The sequence below is a fragment of the Medicago truncatula genome, chromosome 1 (genome assembly GCF_003473485.1).
Source record: "Medicago truncatula cultivar Jemalong A17 chromosome 1, MtrunA17r5.0-ANR, whole genome shotgun sequence".
NCBI lineage: Eukaryota > Viridiplantae > Streptophyta > Magnoliopsida > Fabales > Fabaceae > Medicago > Medicago truncatula.
Genome location: NC_053042.1, coordinates 29,212,063 through 29,232,306, shown reverse-complemented (window position 1 = coordinate 29,232,306; position 20,244 = coordinate 29,212,063). Strand labels below are relative to the sequence as shown.

The following is a 20,244-nucleotide window of genomic DNA, read 5'->3' as shown; positions in this document are numbered from 1 at the left end:
GCTTCCGTGAAATTCCTTCTGATGTAAGAGGAATTGTTTACTTTCTTTGCAGCTTCATCTTTGCCATAATTTTTGTCAATTGTTCTGCCTTCATTTTCTTTTTCATACTAAGTCCCATCCTACCTCACTACCATCCCACCATCAAACTAAACTCTATCAACGTTACATCACTTGATACTCATGCTGTTAATTTAACGGGAACATTTGACATAACCTTTGATTTCAACACTTCCAAATGCAATGATCGTAGTATTGTTTCATATCATGACATTGAGGTCAAGGTTTGGTGGAATGGAAATAAGGATATTACCCTCGCCACAACCCGGCTGTCTCCTTTTAGTCAAAGAACCAATAGTGTGACTAAAGTCGGAGCTATTTTAAAGGTGGTTGATGGATTCAATAACGACGGTGATGTGGTGAAGGGGATTGCTTCTGAATTGGCTTGTGGATCGGTTAATTTTGGAGTAAGTTTGTTTGGTTTGGTTCGGTTTGAGGATGATTCATCGGAGTCACTAAAATATGTGTGCAATCAAGTTGTAATCGTGTTTCCACATGGTAGCAACAATGGTATTTGGAAGACTTTAGGGTTTCCTTGCCCCAAATTGTATCGTAAATTAGTAATTTAGTCTAAATTTGACTGTATTATTCATTAAAAGTGTGATTTGTCTGTTGTTTTTGCTCTCCTATTTTCAATAATAAAAATAAAAAAATTTAAAAAAGTTTGTTTATGCATGGATAAAATAAAGTTTATGTATCTAGTTGATAATTTGGACTAAATACATCAATTTTTTTGACATATATTTCATTACTTTTTTTTTGAGAGAATATATTTCATTAATTAGTAAGTTTATTAGTTGGTAAAATTGTGCATTATAGTAGATCTAGCTATCCAAAGAGTTTTTAGTGACCTGAAAAAGAAAATATCTTAGAATATATTTTGATTAAAATGCACTTTTGACACTTCCGGTTTCCAAAATTAGCAAGTGGCCTCCTAGTTCGAAAAAAATGCGTCACGTCATCATTAACCGAGTCAAAATCAAGGGAATTATAGTTTTGCAAAGGAGGCAAAACATAAAGGGTCAAAAATGCATTTTAGCCTATATTTTTCTATAGTTATGTGTAGCACTAACTCCTTCAAAACTTTTGTGTTTGTTTGCTATTCTAAAAAGCCTTTTTTTTTAAATAAGTTTTTAATCTTTATAAATATTTTAAATATTGTTTTTTTATCCATTTACTGAAGTGGGGTTGTTCTTGGGTGTCTTTGAACGTCGTTTTGAGTTTGTTTTTGAATCTATTTGCCGTCGCTCGTAAGGCAATAGGCTTGGTCCATGTATAATGTAGGAGGGTTTCCTTGGTAATATTATTTCATCCCAATTTTAATAATTTTTGGTTTGTTTTCTGTTTTGGATTTTCGGTCCATTAGGGTTTTCCTTAGTATTTAAACATTTCGGTTGTTGCCAGAGAGACAATTTTTCACTCAATAATAGTTTAGAGTTTTCTCGATTTTCGATTGATTCGGGAACTCTATTTTCTCAAGTTTGTCGCTTGCAAACTCATTTTTTTTAATCTAGGTTTAGTGTTTACTAACCTACGCTTTCGACTACGTCAAAGTACTAGGGGGTTGTCTTCTTTGGATGGTTTCCAGGCAATTGATTGTTGGGGGGTTGGTGTTTCCTCTCGGTGGCCTTTCTTTTCATTGGGTGTTTTGTGTGTTTTTCATCTTTTTAGTTTTCTGGTTGGTTGAAGGGTACACTTTTTTTTTTTTTTTTGACAAAATGGGTACCCTTGGTTGTAGGGTACATTTGACTTTTTTGATTCATTGCATAAAATATGTATTTGGTCTATATTCTAGACAAGATACATCAATTACTCAATGAATTTAAAGTCAATTTTTCTTATAAATAGGACCGGAGGGAGTATTTCAATTAGGAAATTTTAAGGAACTAACTCCAACTTGATTATAATCTACTTTTTTAAAATATATCACACCTTGACATAAGTCACGTTATAACATTTGAATAACCGTTTAGAGCTGAGATCATTTTTTCCTAAAATAAATGGCAATGTTCATTTGTATAGTTTTGTAGTAAATGCATCATATAAATGCACACTTTTCTATGAGTTACACATTTATACACCAAATTTATACAGCAAACATATAGTAATAAGATGTCTATTTCTATTAATAAATGGAGAAGATCTCTGCTCGTTTAGAATTGATTCAAATTCATAGCAAGATACAATCACATGACTACTAAATTGTGACAAATGTCTTGACCAGTTCAATGATTTTAGAAGATACATACATGTGCCTTGAAATTGAATATTGTTGAGTGTTTAAGCATCTTCTTAATTGTGACAAATGTCTTGACCAATCCAACACTTCTAATTATTTTTATTCCTTAGCTCAAATCAGATGAGCTATTCCATCATTCACCGTTATTAGTAATAACCAAAATGCTACTTAGTTATTACTTATTATAATTTTTAAAATAAGTATAAAGATGCTAACACATATGGTATTAAAAGAGGACAGAGTTTATGGGAAAATGGTACAGTCATTATATCTCCAATTGTTTTAATAGTACTATCTCCGTCCCTAATTATAAGATCCTTTTGAAAAAATAATTTGTCCCTTTTTATAAGACCCTTTTGGTATTTCCAAGTACATTAATTATTTCTTTACTAACATACCCTTATTTATTTTGCATTTTTTTCTTCAATCAACAATAAATATTATATTGAAAATATAAATTAACTCTCTCTCTTAAGGATAAAATTGTAAAAACAATAGTAATTATATACAAATTTAATACTACAATCAACTTTCTTAATCTCCGCAATTTTGGCAAAATGCTCCTATATTTAAGGACGGAGGTAGTACCTTCAAAACTAAGTTTTATTTTATGGGTTGCTTCCAGGACACTGGTTAAGGAAGACAAAAAAAAAGTTTTAATTTTAAAAATACAACTTTTTAAACTTTTGAGGAGTTGATTACACAAATTCGAATATTATAGTACTATATTTACTTCTTTAACCAGTACTCCGAGGACACCGGTTAATATTTTCCTTATTTTATTACCACCTAATTAAGCAAATGCTTTAATGGCACTTATTAACAAGACATTTTAAAAAAGAAAAAAAAAACATAAAACAAGACCCGAAGTAAACGATACTCCCTCCATTTCACATTTTTACACATATTACAAAAGATGTATAATGAATTAGAGAAAATGATAAACTACCTTTTATTAGGTATTAGTGTAATCACCATTACCATACTTATATAGTGAAATGTATTCTTTGTGAGTGGTAAAATTAGAATTATGTAGAGAATATAAAAAAAAATAAAAAGAGAAGTTAATATTGTCTTACAAATCAAAATTGTCGTTCATTTTAGAACATTTTGTTTTACAAATGAAACACTCATTATGAGATGGTGGAAGTATTACAAAATAAAATATAAGCAAACAAAATAGTTGAAATATTGATGAATCTGAACTAAATTTGTGACCATGTTTGTTGACATTTCAACTTTCATTTTTGTTTATATTTCATTCCAAATGAAATACATCATAACTCAATTAATTATTAATTCAAAGATAATTTATACCTAAACTATAGTCTTTTTGTTATAAAATAAAGATTAATTTATACCGAAAACACTGATTTTTGTACATATATCTCGTCTTATCTTTAAGTAACTCTTTTATATTTTTTGGCACTATTTCCCATGTATGTTACTTTTCAAAATGCATTTCTTTTTTTGTGTGGTCAATTTTTTTTTTTCTTTTTATATAATGAATTAGTTTTTTTAAAAGGAAACTGAAATTTGATATGATTGTAAAGTAAACCGTTTCTACTTTTAAAAATGAAATAGATTTCTTTCAATTTGAAATTCTTCATTAGTCACAACTCACAAGCTTAAACGAAAATTACTCTCTCTGTTGTCTTTTAAGTGTTGTTTAAGTATTACTTTTGTGTTTCTATTTAACTGTCATAATTTACCAATTATATTTTGGTCAATTACTCCTACTTACTCATGATCAATAAAACTATTTAATGATATCTATTTGAAAAATTCATATATTATTTAAACAAATATCTTTTTTTTTATTGTTATTTAAACTTCTTTTAAACATATATTTGTTACATAGAACAATAGTTCCATGAAGAATTTAAATTCTATAAACAAGATGATAAACATTGTTAAAATATCAAGTGCAAAATTAAAAAAAATTAAAAAAACAACTTTGATGAAAAAAAATAAAAGACTTCTTGAAGAAGGAATATATTTTAATTTAGTTTGCTTTACAAACAATATTTAGATTATTCACAATTGTTTATTATGGAGGATAGAAAAAGGTGCGTGTGCCTGCAAAAAGATAGAAATATGTTTGAGAGAGTGAGAGTAAATTGAATACCTTGTACAGAAAAACATGAAATATATTGGAAAGAGATATTGTGTGCAAAAAAAAAAAAAATATTGATTGATTAAAATGAGTATAATAGAAATAAAAAACCCCAAAATTTCTTTTCTTTAATTTGAATGGTCTATTCTACATTTAAAAAAATTGTTCCTTAGAAAGAAAGAAAAACTTAAAAGAGAACAAAGATTGCAAGAGTACATTTAATTTGATTTTTTTTTTATTAAAAAAATCATTACTCCGGATAAGGATTCATTTGATGTGCCCTCGGATAAATTAAGTAATTATTCTTTAAAAATGTTAAAGTTTTCAATTTTTAATATATCGATTACACAAATTTTCATAAAAAGTTATCATTTAAGGTCTTTAACTAGTGCCCCAGGCACTAGTTAACATTTTTCAAAGTTAAATACCGAATAAAACAAAGAACAACACATGTGAGAACAACCCAACAAAAGACAAAACATCATACACAAACTTTTATGATACTAAATAATTTTTTGTCTTGTACGATTTTTTGCGTACAAAAAACTATTTTTGAATTTTAGACAATTTTTTTTTTGAAGAAGTTAAAATGAATTATATTACCATCTCAAAAGAGTGTTTCCTAGCACAAGACGTATCCAGGAAAGGACATCAGAGTCAAGAACAATATTTACAATAGTTGCCTGAACAGAGCATAAAAACAGAAAAGAAACTCTTAGTCTATGCCAATATGGTAAACTTGTGTGATTTAATGAGGGACAAAAATTTCAGCCCCTGTCTTGTCTCTTGCCTCCACGTTTATCAGTTTTACAATAAAACAAAATAAACAGTTGTTTTACCCCTCCCCCTTAGAACACTTATTAAGAAGACTAGAGAAGAAATTTTGTCTTGGAAATGATACATTCAATATATTGAAACTTTAAAAAATAACTTTTTCTACTTAAAATTTATCAACTATTTTCATTTTTGTAGTAGCTTAATACTCCCTCCGTCCCAAATTGTATGCCGCTTTGGAAAAAAAAAATTATCCCAAATTATATGTCGCTTTACAATACCAATAAAATATTAATGTTACTTTTTCTATTATATCCTTACTATTAACTACTCTCTTTTCTTTCAATTATTTCATTTATCTTTTCCATACCATTTATTAAGGATAATTTTGTAAAACAACTCATAATTTCTCTTCCTCACACAATATTAATTACATTTCTTAATACGTGTGAAATGGCCAAAACGTCATACTCGTCAGCAATACCCTTTATTTTTTGTAGCAAATCAAACGGGTGAATAATATTTGGGGTTGTGAGGTGCAACCTCACACACTCTACTAACAACAAAAACACGCACTTTCATGCATTCTTCTCCCTCTATTTATAACAACACTTTTAGTTCATTTCTTCACATCACCTTCAAGTAACAACAGTATCACATCCATGGCATCCTTCATTGCAAAATCCATATCCATCATGTCTGACACCGTTTCTTCACTCACTTCCGATGTGAAGGCCATTTTCTTCACTCTCTGCACCATGTTCCTTTGCCTTTTCATTGGCATTACAAACCTTGCTTTTCTTAGCCTATTTATAACCCCCCTTAAACTCAACACCCCCCTTGTTCATCTCGACTCTATCACCGTAACATCCCTCAATACTCAAGCCGTTGATTTAACGGCCACATTGAATTTAACATTATTTTTCCATGCTCCCAACTACGATGAAAAAATCGTTTGTTACAAAAACGTTGAAGTCATCGTTTGGTGGTCAGGAAAAGATGATATTTTTCTTGGCAGAACAATCTTGTCACCATTTACCCAAGCGCCCGGTAGTGTGACTATGATTAGGGCTGGGGTAACGGTACCCCCCGGTATCAGTAACGACCGTGATATTGCTATCGGACTTGGTGCTGAGAGAGATCGAGGATCGGTGCAAATTGGGGTGATTTTGTTGGGGTATATGGTGACGGATAGTGCTTCAGTATCAATGACGTTCAAGTTTGGCCCAAATGCTGTAAAATTTCCAGCTGGTAGCAGAAATGGTGCCTGGTCTTGGGCGATTCCTCGCCCAATATTGATGCATAATTTCATGGTGTAGTGTTATCTAGTGGCAGGGTGTATCATCTTTGTAATCTTTTTTGTTCACCTTGTTTCATGAATTAATTGATATAATAAAGTTCGTATTTTGAGTTAAATATTGGTGCTCTTATTCGCTGTGTTGCATTGAAGTTTATTTATTTGATCTGCTATATATGCTATGTTCAATGGAGACTTAATTGGCTTATAAATCATAGCATATGCAAATCAATTTTAATCGATCTCTTCTGGCAATTATGGTGATTAATTGATAACAAAATTAGTCTTATAATTATAGATACCAAATCGCTAATCATCACTCAAGATCATGTTTTTCTTAACCCATCATTATCCGATTCAAGATCTAATGTCATTGTTGGTGATTTTATGATTTCCTTGTTATTTTGCTTTGCTTTATTTTAGTAGTTTGTATCGGGTGTGTTTGGTATTTGAAAGTGATTTGGTTTACTAGTATTTTGAGTAATTGGATTATAGCGGCTTTAGCTAAATTCACCATCCTCTTGGCCTTACAAGTAAAATTTCAAACAATAAAAATAACTGAACCCTAGTCTTTCTCAATCTCTGATCTTCCATTTTCTACGACATCTAGTGTACGTTAGTGCCTTTTCAAGTTGCCATTCCATGTGCACGACACTTCTCTATGTGCTATCTAATCTCTGACACGACTCTTCTTTTTCTGCAATTCATAGTCCAACGGCTAGACCCCTTCTCTTTGTGTCTCTGTGTGTGTGGGTGGGTGAGGGGTGGGGGAGGGGTAGCGTTCTTGCTTGACTTAAATGATGGATTAAATAAAGGAATGAAAGAGTTAAGAAATTAAAGCGATTAACTTAGTAACATTTTATACTAAAAAAGAAAGACCGCTTTTCTATGCAGAACAACGTGACTTGGCACGACCGAATCTCCTACAAATGCAACCCTTATCTAAGATAATCTTATAATCTTTTTGCTCGATTACCTTGTTAAAGTTTGTTTTTAAATTGTTTCTAGTTTGTTGCTAGTCCCACATCGCTTAGGTTCCCGGGATGTTCAGTGTATAAATATGCTTGAGTACCTTCATCCTTTGAATTAGCTTTTGGGATGAGAACCAAGCGTATATAACATACATTTTATCCCTGAAGTTATATTTTTATGAAAATTTATTCTTTTATGATACGCTATTTAAACAAATTCTCATTTAATTAGAATTTTTCTTTAAAGTAAATCTGTGTTAAAATAAATAAAGCAAATAATATATACTATAAAAATCTTTTATAATTGATAATTTAAGATACACGAACGCATAGACAATTATTTCACATACTTGATAATCAATTTTGTTCTTAATTCTTATTACAACATGGATTTTTTCTTTATATATTATAGTTTCCCATATGAATTTTCTTTTTCTGGCTCTGCCACCAAGCCTACTCATTTGTGAAAAGAAAAAAAAAATTAGGCTTAATTGCACTTTTGGCCCCTTATCTTTCCAAAAGTTGCGATTTTGGCCCCCCAACTAATTAAAATACAAAACAACCCCCTATGTATTGGATCTTTGCCAGTTTTGGCCCCCAAGGCCACTTTTGACTTAGTCTTCGCTGACGTGGCACCCACATCCCTTTAGTGAGGTGCCACATGTCAACCATTATGGATGCCACATCAGCGAAGACTAAGTCAAAAGTGACCTTGGGGGTCAAAACTGGCAAAGATCCGGTACATAGGGATTTGTTTTGTATTTTAATTAGTTGAGGGGCCAAAATCGCAACTTTTGAAAAGATAGAGGACCAAAAGTGCAATTAAGCCAAAAAACCAATATGGCTATTCAAATTCAATGTGAATCATGATCATTTACTATTAAGAATTTATGCAGTATAACAATATATCTTAAGTTCAATATATGTATCAACCACACAATTTTTGAGACTTCATCATCTTTATCTCCACAAAGCCATTAATCCTTACTTAACTCTTCAACTGCAGGTCCATAAGCCCAACTGCAAACTAGATAATAGAGTATATTAAGGGCACTAATTCCAGCTATAAGCCAAGAGTACTTGTCAAAATGACCCTTGTTTATATCATCAGAAATCCACCCATCTTTTCCTCCTCTTGAAGTAGTGTTTTCTACAATGCTGAACAATAAAGAAGATACCAAGCTTCCTGCAGCCATTCCCAATCCAGAAAGCGAAGCAGCGACACTAGACATAGTACTTGGAAACTCTGTGTAATAAAACTCATTTTGGCCTATGAATTTGACTGCTTCAGATATACCAGCCAGACAGAGTTGAGGTGCAAGCCACAATGCCGAAATTTCCAAAACTCCATCATTCGCATTTCTTCTCCTTATAGTCTCAAAAATTGCTGCATTTACTAAGTGGAGAAAAGATAAAAACAAACCAATTCCCATTCTTTTCTTTGCACCGATCTTAACTGGTTTCCCTCTTATCTTTGATGCTAAAGGAATAAGAACGTGGTCATAGAGAACTATCCATATAATTATTGTAACTATACTAATAACGCTCAAAGATCCCGCTGGAACTTCAAAGTTGGAGGTGATATGTCTGTTCAAGGTTTTAGCTTGAAGCAATCCAAATGAACCTCCCACGCTAAGGGTCATCATGATCCCACTAGACCATAATGGAATAACTCTAACAATGGCTTTTAGTTCTTCTACTTGATCTACTGTGCATAGATTCCAGGGGTTTATTCTTGAACCATCACATGCTATATCTTGTTCAAATTCCTTAATAACACAAGCTTTGTTCAGAAACCTGAGATATAAAAGTTTGTTACAAATATTTCACCAAAATTTATGGAATATTCAAAAGATAAAAAGAAAAGTCTACCTTAGTTTATCAGTTGGAACCACAAGATTTGAGTCCTTGTTGTGATGGTAAAATTGAGGTGAATTTTTAGGCGGTAATGTAAGTTTTCTGTTGTTACAGGAAGCAACAGTTACTTGCGCAAAACTAGCGAACAAGTTGGTTCTTTTTTGAATCTTTACATAAAGAGGAGAAGCAAGAAAGAATAACAATGTGGATAAAAACATGAGTGCTGCTGGAACTCCAAAACCAATTTTCCAACCAAGATGATCTTGGATATATACTATTACAGTGAGAGCTATTATGGCAGAGATACTTGCAAAAGCATAATACCAGCTGAAAAACATTTCCAAGACCCTATTGTTATTAGGGTTATCTTTTATATTTACTTGGTCTGCACCAAATGCCATGGAACATGAAACACCACCACTTGCAATTGAAATGAGAATAAAGGCAGATATTAACATTGCCATTTCCCATGATGTTGGTGTTTGAACGCCTTCCGTTGGTTTGATCATTGCTGTTAACCACAACAATGCCATTCCCTATAACCACAAAAAAGGATAATTTGTTACCAACTTTTCTCATTACATCATGAAGTTCAGAGCATACTTTTTTTTTAAGAAGTTAAACTAGGCCATCCAAATTGGCTCCAGGGACAATCGAATCTGAGACCTTGAGGAGGAGCAAACTCCAAGGCCCCAAGTCAACACCACCAGGCCAACCCAAGTTCAGAGCATATAGTTTCAACTCTCAAATTGCGGTCTCCATCCGCAATTGCTGTTGAAATATTGCCGATGCGTTAGCCTCTACGATGGCATCACACCGCAACTACGGTGTGAACTTTAATTACGTACGTGTATAGCCACACCGTAACTGCATTGCTTCACGATTTGCATCACACAATTTCGGCCATGTTCGTTTAAATCTTTCCAAAATTAAAAACTAAAGCACCCCTCAATCCGTATTTACAAGGTTAATTAAGACCGCTATGGTGGGTAAATAGTGTATTGAAACCAGTTCCACATTATATGGTTTGTGAAAATTTTAAATTATTTAACGCCGCAGCAGTTGAAATGCAAGTCACAGCAAGCATAATGACCACAATTGCAACGATTGCAACTGTAATTTAAAACCACGGTTCAAAGTATTGATTGAATATTGAACAAGTTTGACACATATCAGGATAGGCTCTGATCTAGACGTCTGTTTATGTTGGTCTAAATTATCTGTTTGGATTTATTCATGTTGGAGGTTTACCCATTTGTCGGGACTTGGAGAACATTTATGTTGATGTATTTTTGATATCATGCCATGTATGCTTCGAAGTATTTGGTTTATATCCGCTGCGACTGTTGAGATTTTTATGCATGCATGTTGAATTTGAATTTTGTATGATGATGTAGCGTCTATTTCTTGAATATATGTATTATTCGCATGTTTTACCGCTTTAATAGAAATAAGGCGTTACATAAAGCACCCTTCAATCCCTATTTACGAGGTCAACTAAGATTTTTGTGGGTAAATAGCTATGAAGCACGTGCACTCTTCGGATTACACGTGTCCTGACTCCCGATGTCAGACACACGACACCGACACTTATAATTACACTAAATTATGTGATTTTCTCTAATTATTAACCGTGTCAACGTGTGTGTTGGCACCCGTGTCACTTTATATGGTTTGTAAAAAATTTAAATTATCTAAAGCAGCAGCAGTTGCAATGCAGGTCCAGCAACCGTAATGATCAAAATCGCAACGACCGCAACTGTAATTTAAAACCAAGGTTCACAGTATTGATTGAATAATTAACAAGTTTGAATTTCAATATATATATATATATATATATATATATATATATATATATATATAGACATACCAGGAAACTGACAGCAGAACCTAATCCAACACTTAAGAATCGACCCAAATAAGAATCTGCAATAAAAGCACCAACCACAGGCATGAACTTGCTGGCTGCAGCAAATAAGAGGAGTATCTGGTTAGCTTGGCCAAGATGAAGGTTGTAAGGTCCCATCAAATACAATATCATGTTGGGCAAAATTCCTATGCTTGCTGTATTGCTAAGTGCCTCATTTGCTGTAAACAATCACATCAACAAAACCTTATTATTACTCAACAAAATGCAGCTCATTAAATGTAAGCAAAAATTCAAGTATTCTCTTTGATGTGAATGAGAAAAATAAGTATAACTAGTAAAGATTCTTGTGCAATATATAGTGCATTATTTTATTTTATTTTAAGCAAAATAGAAAGCATATTAAAAAAAGAGAACAATACAATAGTCGTAAACTATCTTAACTTTGGGATGTCATTTGATCTTTTCATTTTGTCTGGTGTAAATATTGGCAAAAATCCCTTTTTGGTTAGTCTTTGAAACTTGTAATATCTTTTATAAACCTAAGTATTATGTAGCGTTAATCTGCACATTGTTGATTCTTTCATTGATTCCAATTAGTATCATGTTAATTGTAATGTTGTTTTCCTAATCTCTTGAACAAAATAAAACATGCTCTTTTCCTACGGTAAATCTTTATAATGCTTTGCTAAATATTTTAGAAATGTACATATATATAACTTCTAATTAACGCTTGTCGCGTCATTTTTTCGGAGATCAAGGCTATTTGATTAGCTTTTGACTCACTAATTTATTTCACGACCGAACATTTAATTTTTAAGGAAAAGGGGAAAAAAGTTCAAAACACCCCATATTGAAAAGATTTAGGGTTCGGGGGTTAGTTACATAAAGGGAAGGTATTAGCACCCTTTACGTCCATAGTACTCTACGGGAACCTCTTGGTTTTATTTAATTCAATGTGCTATAACTTGCTTGCTTATTTTGAAAAGAAGGAATTAATATGATGAAAAAGAAAATAGAAAGTGAGACCTAATTTATCTACATTTTTTATTGTTTGAAAGGACATGGTCCTCTGCCTACGTACCCGTGAGGGATCAAAACCTCGTAGTTCGGGGTAGAAAACAACGTTTGATTGGTTTTGTGTTTTTTTATTAGTTTTTTTGAAAAAGGTTTTAAAGATAAAAGCCAAGTGGCAAATAAGAATTTGTTTGTGTTTTTTATTAAAAAAAAAAGATAACTCGAAGTATGATTAAATTGATTGATATTTGATTGAGAAAATAAAATGAAAAAAAGGACGATCACTTGATTTAGGATCAAGGTTTATTATGGAAAAATGTTTTTTTTGTGATTTTTTGGTTATTTGCATGTTTTTGTGATTTTTGAATAAACATATAAACTAACGGAGCATAAAGAATAAAAGCGCGGCTACCCTAAGTTAGAAATATAAAATCTATGACTATTACATAAAAAGCCTATTTACATTCTAAGGTCTGCAATAAAATTAAAATGCTAAGAAAAATAAATAAATGCGAAAAAGAATAAAAAAAAGGTCCAAACACATGGTGGGGTGCAGAAAGCAAAAAAAAAAAAATTGGGCTTTAAGGAAACGAAACGGGTCGCGGGTCATGGGTCATGGGCGACCCGGTTTGAAGAGTATATAAGGGTTGTAAACCCTAAATTTCTCATTTCCTTCCCCTCCTTCTCTCTCTTCCGTCTCCTTCTCTCTCTAAATCCCTATCCTCTCTCTTCTCTCTTCTTCTCCGGTGGAGGTGAGGGGCGGCCGGCGCGGCGGTGGGCCGGCCTAGGCGGCGGCGCCGCCGTGCCGGAGCTAGAAGCTCCTATTTTTTTTTGCTGTTTTCACTCGACTCTCTCTCCTCTATTCATTTACAAACTTGAAATTTCCAGAATCAAAACCAACAACCCTAGATCTAAAAGAAAGAGATACTACTACCTTTATTCGTTTGGTTCTGTGATGTTTGTTTCTGGATCGGCCGCTTTGAGTGAGGTTTGCGATCTGTTTGACGAAACCTGTTGTGTAATAGCCCGAAATTGTGCTGCGATGCCGTGTTGCGTACGTGTGTGTGTACGTGTGTGTACGTGTGTACGTGTGTGTGTTGTGCTGCGATGCCGTGTTGCGATTCCGTTTCCTCTGTTGTTCCTCGTGTTTTGCTGTATTTCCCGTGTTCTGTTGTTCTCTGTTTTTTTTCGTGTTTTTCTTTGTTGTGCAGGTCTCTACTTATAGAGTGAGTTTGAGGCTAGGATTTGTTACTGATGAGCAAAAAATCAGTAGTTTGTGGAGGAGAAAAAGGGAAATGCGTTTGTTTTTTTACTGGATTTGTTTCAGATGAGGCAGTGTGAACTGGATTTGGACTGGAACAGCATACGCGTGATGCTGTTATTCTGCACCTGGACCTTTTTTGGATTTTGGACTTTTTGGACTTAAAAAGAAAAAAATAATTAAAAGGATAATATCTAAAAAATAAAAATTTAAAATGGGAATAAAAGAAATTTAATCTAATCTTGGACTAAAATTAAAATTAGAGTTCTAAATTAAAAGATGGAAATAAATAATTAAAGGCTGAGAGAAGAGGGCCCGATTCGGAATTTTATGAGGTATTTCAAAATACCTCCCTGCCGAATTTTTCACTGAAATGCGAGTCTGGTCCGAGTTCGGAGACGTGTGTCAGTGGGATCTTAGGTCAAAATTTGGGGTATGACAGATGCCCCTATTTAAGTTTTCTTCGCTCAGAGGTTCGAAGGTAAAATCTTTGACTCGACGAGCCGAAGAGACTTAAATACAAAAGTGCACCAATTTTGACCTAAGAGGTTTATGAATGCTCATGATTTAATTATGAATGCATGATGACAGTGACGGCTCGACTGGAATAAAAAGACACTAGGATACCCGAATTCTTCGAAGAAAGGGATCCGACTTTACTGGGGAATCTGGTTTCACTGGGGAAGATGATTGTTCCTCATTGTCTCGACATCTCGAAACAAAGTGCAATGGTTCAGACTTTAATGTCCATTTGTGGACTTGGTTTTGAAAATGAAATAAAAGAAGGATACAAGCTATTTGTTGGTTGAAATTGGCCACTTGTTACAGGCTGTTCGTTGGTTGGAACTGGTCGCTGAGCATAAAGATAAAAGATTGACATGAGTTGTTCGTTTGTTGGAACTAGTTGCTCGGAAGGTAAAAAACATTGGCATAGGCTATTCGTTTGTTGGAATCGGTCGCTGGGCATAAAGATAAAAGATTGACATGAGTTGTTCGTTTGTTGGAACTAGTTGCTCGGAAGGTAAAAAACATTGGCATAGACTATTCGTTTGTTGGAATCGGTCGCTTGAAAAGTTTGGATTGGTGACATCTCTAGAACAGCTACGCTGGGGATGATACCTGGAGTTTGAAGTTGACATCGAGTTTAACTAGCGTTGTGACTAGTACGGCTTTCCGCCGGGGATGATACTTCGAAACTAAAGTTGAAATTGGCATTGATTAGTGACATGACTTAGCACGGCTTTTCACCGGGCATGACACCTTTGAAATATGGAAGATAAAACGGAAGATGTTTTACTCGTAGAAACTTGCGGCTTGACGCAATGGTGAGCTTTGACTGATGCAATTATGTGTGAATTGATGTTATGCATATGTCGTGTACGCGTAAACGTATGATTATGTGAAAATATTGGTGAATGCATGATTGCATGAATGTATGGATATATGAATGTACATGACACGTGAATCGATGAACTGAGACAAGACAGGTAAGATGGGAGTCGGACCGACATTGCATTACAAACACTCGGCAACCTTCCTTGGAGATGATATTATTGTGAGCAAATCGAGCCGTTGATAGTGTAAGAACCTGGCACTAGGTAGCCACCGGTGCCTCCTGGGGGGTGAGCCCATTGTCGATGAAAGAAGTCTGGAAGAAGTCGCCATTTGTAAACCGGCATAGAGTGTCCTTCCATTGGTATGCTTCAGCAGTCATACCTTTTGTTTTATTTGAAAAAATCCCTAATTTTTGCCTGGACCGCCCTTTCGGGTTTTCAGTCCACCGGGAATATTTTTGCCCCTAATTTTTGCCTGGACCGCCCTTTCGGGTTTTCAGTCCACCGGGACGCTCTTTGTTGCCTAAGTCGCCTTTTCAGGTTTTCAACTTAGCGAGCTTCTTTGTATTATTTTTGTATTTGTTTATTCAGAGACTTTCCTTAGTGTCGAGCCACGCTTTTAGCAGGATCTAACCTCTCTTGAGTTGATATACGCCTCTTTTACTCCCGAGTGCCAAGCTGTATCTATTTGTTTATGCTTCTTTTTTTTTTTTTTTTTTTTTTTTTTTATTTTTTTTATATAATGTTTTAGAAATCTGTTTCAAAATATTATCATCAATAAAAGAGGAAAAAAAAAAAAAAAATCGAGAAACAAAACAAGTAGGAGTCAAAAGAGAGGTAAAAGCTCAAAGTTTATTAATCGAATGACGCTATGCCAATGGCATGACTTCATGGAGTTCTTTACAAAGTTTGAAAAGAAATGGTAATTTAAAATGGAAAGGTACGTTGAACTTCATAACTCTATCGTTCTTAGGGATGGCAATTGGACCCAGACCCAATGGATACCCGCAAAAAATACCCACAATAGGTAGGGTAAAACCCCGCTTTTATGGATCTGGGCACGGGTACGGGTAATACCCACAAAATTAAATGGGTATGGGCACGGGTAAGGGTACTATACTGCCCAGACCCGCATACCCGCATATACATATTTATATAATATCATAAATTATTTATTTATTTTTTATGTATAATTAATTAATTTATTTAGCTATTTAAGCCTAAACCTAAACTTAAACCAAACAACTACTTAATACAATAACAACTCCATCATGCCGGTGTATAATTTTTTAGGAATATTTCGGATGTTTTCTATTTGACTAAATACCACGGTTCATATTATTTTATGAGTTAATTTTAAAAAATTGGGATCGTAGTTTTATTTCATTTGTGATGTTTTTTTTGTTTTTCCATAGTTAAAGTGCGGGTAATGGGTGTGGGTATGGGTACTTAAGTACCCATAGGGTATGGGGAAGGGGACTAAAGTTGTTGCCCACGAGGGTACGAACACGGGTACGGATATTTTTTGTAAATGCGGGTATGGGGACGGGCATTGTAGTACCCTACCCATTGGATACCCATTGCCATCCCTAATCGTTCTCTAACAACTTTGAAATCCGTTATCTTGTGGCTCGAATACTTTTGATATCAGGTATGCCCCAAGTGTATCTGTGTTCGACTGGATGCAGTTACTTTGTCTCTTTTTTATTTTTTTATTTTTTTTTTATTTTTTATTTTATTTTTTTTTCTTTTTAAATCCTTAATTTTTGCATAGACTGCCCTTTCGGGTTTTCACTCTATCAGGATAATGATCTCTGTTTATTGTCTCTAATTTTTGCCTGGACCGCCCTTTTCGGGTTTTCAGTCCACCGAGACGCTCATTTTTGCCTAAGTCGCCCTTTTCGGGTTTTCGACTTACCGAGCTGTTCTTTAAAAATTTTTTTTTTTAGACAAAGTATTTCTTGACTGCATCCGTGTTCACAGGTCGTGGAAGTTCTTCACCGTCCATGGTTTGTAGAGTCATGGCACCACCTGAGAAGGCCTTTTTAACAACATACGGTCCTTCATAATTAGGAGCCCACTTGCCTCGGGAGTCTGGTTGGAAAGAGAAAATCTTTTTGAGCACGAGATCACCTTCTTTAAACTCACGGGGACGAACTTTCTTGTCAAAAGCCTGTTTCATCCTTTTTTGATATAACTGTCCGTGACATAGGGCTGTCATGCGCTTTTCTTCGATTAGATTCAACTGGTCGTATCTATTCTGAACCCATTCAGCTTCTGATAAGTCAGCCTCCATTAGGACTCTCAATGATGGAATTTCGACTTCTACAGGAAGTACTGCCTCCATACCATATACCAGGGAGAAAGGGGTTGCCCCTGTTGATGTGCGTATAGAAGTACGATATCCATGTAATGCAAAGGGAAGCATTTCATGCCAATCTTTATAAGTCACCACCATCTTCTGGACAATCCTCTTTATATTCTTATTTGCAGCTTCGACAGCACCATTCATTTGGGGTCTGTAAGGTGAAGAGTTATGGTGCTCGATCTTGAAATCATCACACAATTCTTTCATCATCTTGTTGTTTAGATTTGTTCCGTTGTCGGTGATGATCCGGTTGGGGATGCCATAGCGACAAATGATATGATTCTTGATAAATTTGACCACTACTTGCTTGGTCACATTGGCATATGATGCGGCCTCAACCCACTTAGTGAAGTAGTCAATAGCCACTAAGATGAAACGGTGTCCATTCGAAGCTTTGGGCTCAATCCTTCCGATCATGTCAATGCCCCACATAGAGAAAGGCCACGGAGAGGAAAGTAAATTGAGTGTAGTCGGCGGCATATGAATCTTGTCGGCGTATATCTGACACTTGTGACACTTTCTGGTATGCTTGTAGCAATCTGATTCCATTGTCATCCAGTAGTAGCCTGCTCGCAATATCTTTTTAGCCATTGTGTGCCCATTAGGATGAATTCCGAAGGATCCTTCGTGTATTTCATGTATCAATAAATCAGCTTCATATTTGTCTACACATCTGAGCAAGACCGTGTCAAAGTTTCTTTTGTACAAGATATCTCCATTCAAGAAGAAATTACTAGATAATCTTCTGAGAGTCTTCTTATCTTTGTTGGATGCTCCAGGAGGATACTCTCGAGTTTGGAGAAACACCTTAATATCATGAAACCAAGGTTTATCGTCGAAAACTGCTTCAGCGGCAAACACATAAGCGGGTCTATCAAGGAATTTGACGCTGATTAGTGGCACGTCATTGTGATGATTCACCTTGATCATTGAAGACAAAGTAGCCAAGGCATCAGCCATCTGATTCTCATCTCGAGGGATATGATGTAATTCCACTTTGTTGAAGAAGGTCAATAAACGTCTTGCATAGTCTCGATAAGGTATTAGTCCTGCATGAAGAGTTTCCCATTTTCCTTTGATCTGGTTGATTACGAGAGCTGAATCTCCATATATTTCGATGTTCTTGATTCTCAGATCAATGGCTTCTTCAATACCCATGATGCAGGCTTCATATTCAGCGATGTTGTTTGTGCAGTCAAACCGGAGTCTTGCTGTGAAAGGGATGTGAGTACCCTTAGGAGTAAGGAGTACTGCTCCTATGCCGTTGCCGTATACATTGACAGCCCCATCAAATATCAAACCCCACACTGAATCTGGATCAGGACCTTCTCCGAATAGTGGCTCGTCACAATCTTTCATCTTTAGATACATAATCTCTTCATCAGGAAAGTCAAACTTGATAGGTCGATAGTCTTCGAGTGGTTGGTGAGCCAAGTGATCAGCAAGAATACTGCCTTTGATTGCCTTCTGGGAACGGTACTCGATATCATATTCAGATAGTAGCATCTGCCACCGTGCAATCCTTCCTGTCAAAGCGGGCTTCTCAAATATGTACTTGATTGGATCCATTTTAGATACCAGCCAAGTAGTGTGATTAATCATATAATGACGGAGGCGTTTGGCAGCCCAGGCTAGAGCACAACACGTCTTCTCGAGCATGGAGTAGCGAGATTCACATTCAGTAAACTTCTTGCTTAAATAATAAATGGCGTGCTCTTTTCTTCCGGTTTCATCTTGTTGTCCGAGCACACAACCCATGGAATTTTCTAGCACTGTTAGGTACATGATCAAAGGTCTTCCTTCAACTGGAGGGATGAGAATCGGTGGTTCTAGCAAGTACTTCTTTATGCTGTCAAAAGCCTTCTGGCAATCCTCGGTCCACACAATACCTTGTTCTTTGCGGAGTAGTTTGAATATCGGCCCACAAGTTGCAGTCATATGAGAAATGAACCGGGAGATGTAATTTAGTCGTCCAAGAAAACCTCTTACTTCTTTTTCTGTTCTCGGAGCAGGCATCTCTCTGATGGCTTTGACTTTGTCAGGATCTACTTCGATGCCTTTCTGGCTGACAATGAAGCCTAGAAGCTTTCCGGATCTGACACCAAAAGTGCATTTGTTGGGATTTAGACGAAGTTTGTACTTCCTCAGGCGCTGGAACATCCTATGTAGATACTTGACATGGTCTTCTTCAGTAATCGACTTGACTATCATGTCATCCACATAGACCTCAATCTCTTTATGTATCATATCGTGGAAAAGAGTAGTCATACCCCTCTGATAAGTAGCTCCTGCATTGATTAAACCGAACGGCATTACTTTGTAACAGAAAGTGCCCCAAGGTGTAATAAATGATGTTTTCTCTCTATCTTCGGGTGCCATCTTGATTTGATTATAACCGGAGAATCCATCCATGAATGAGAAGACTTTAGACTTTGCAGTACTGTCAACCAACACGTCAATATGAGGTAAAGGAAAGTCGTCTTTCGGGCTAGCTTTGTTTAAATCACGGTAGTCAACACACATTCTGACCTTACCATCTTTCTTTGGAACAGGCACTATGTTAGCTAACCACTGGGGGTAATTTGATGTGATGAGGAAACCAGCGTCGATCTGTTTCTGTACCTCTTCTTTGATTTTGAGAGCCATGTCAGGACGTGTTCTTCTCAACTTTTGTTTGACTGGCGGACACTCAGGTTTCAAAGGTAGGTGATGTACCACAATATCAGTGTCTAGACCCGGCATATCTTGGTAGGACCAGGCAAACACATCAACATATTCTTTGAGGAGCTCTATCACTTGCTTTTTAACACTTGTTCCGAGCGATGCCCCAACCTTGATTTCTTTCTTGTCTTCTTTGGTGCCCAAGTTAATCACTTCTAGTTCGTCCCCATAAGGCTGAATGGTCTTCCTCTCTTGTTCGAGTAGTCGAGAGATTTCGTCAGGGATCTCTTCATTCTCTTCTTCCTCCGCCTCATACACAGGGAGCTCAAAGTTGGGAGAGATCATAGGGTTATGTTGTTCAACGGGTTCGTCGATTTCTAATCTGCACATGTGATGGATGATTTTTAGAAAGAAGATACATGCAG

The 20,244-nt window shown here is 35.4% G+C and overlaps 1 protein-coding gene across 3 annotated transcripts in view; it reads right to left on the bottom strand.

The window, feature by feature from the left end:
* Positions 1 to 8,314: 8,314 nt before the first annotated feature.
* LOC25480702 (protein NRT1/ PTR FAMILY 1.1) overlaps positions 8,315 to 20,244 on the bottom strand; it is a 58,033-nt gene continuing 46,103 nt past the window's right edge. The window contains exons 1-4 of one of the 3 annotated variants that reach the window (XM_039827153.1): positions 13,130 to 13,620; positions 11,182 to 11,399; positions 9,327 to 9,847; positions 8,315 to 9,251 (exon numbers count right to left, since the gene is read on the bottom strand). In XM_039827153.1, coding sequence (XP_039683087.1) covers positions 8,432 to 9,251; positions 9,327 to 9,847; positions 11,182 to 11,352 — 1,512 coding nt within the window. In that variant the 5' untranslated portion in view covers positions 11,353 to 11,399; positions 13,130 to 13,620 and the 3' untranslated portion in view covers positions 8,315 to 8,431. Of the gene's footprint in view, positions 9,252 to 9,326; positions 9,848 to 11,181; positions 11,400 to 13,129; positions 13,621 to 20,244 lie in introns of those variants that run through there. The other 2 variants (XM_039827148.1, XM_039827151.1) reach the window with 2 other exon arrangements.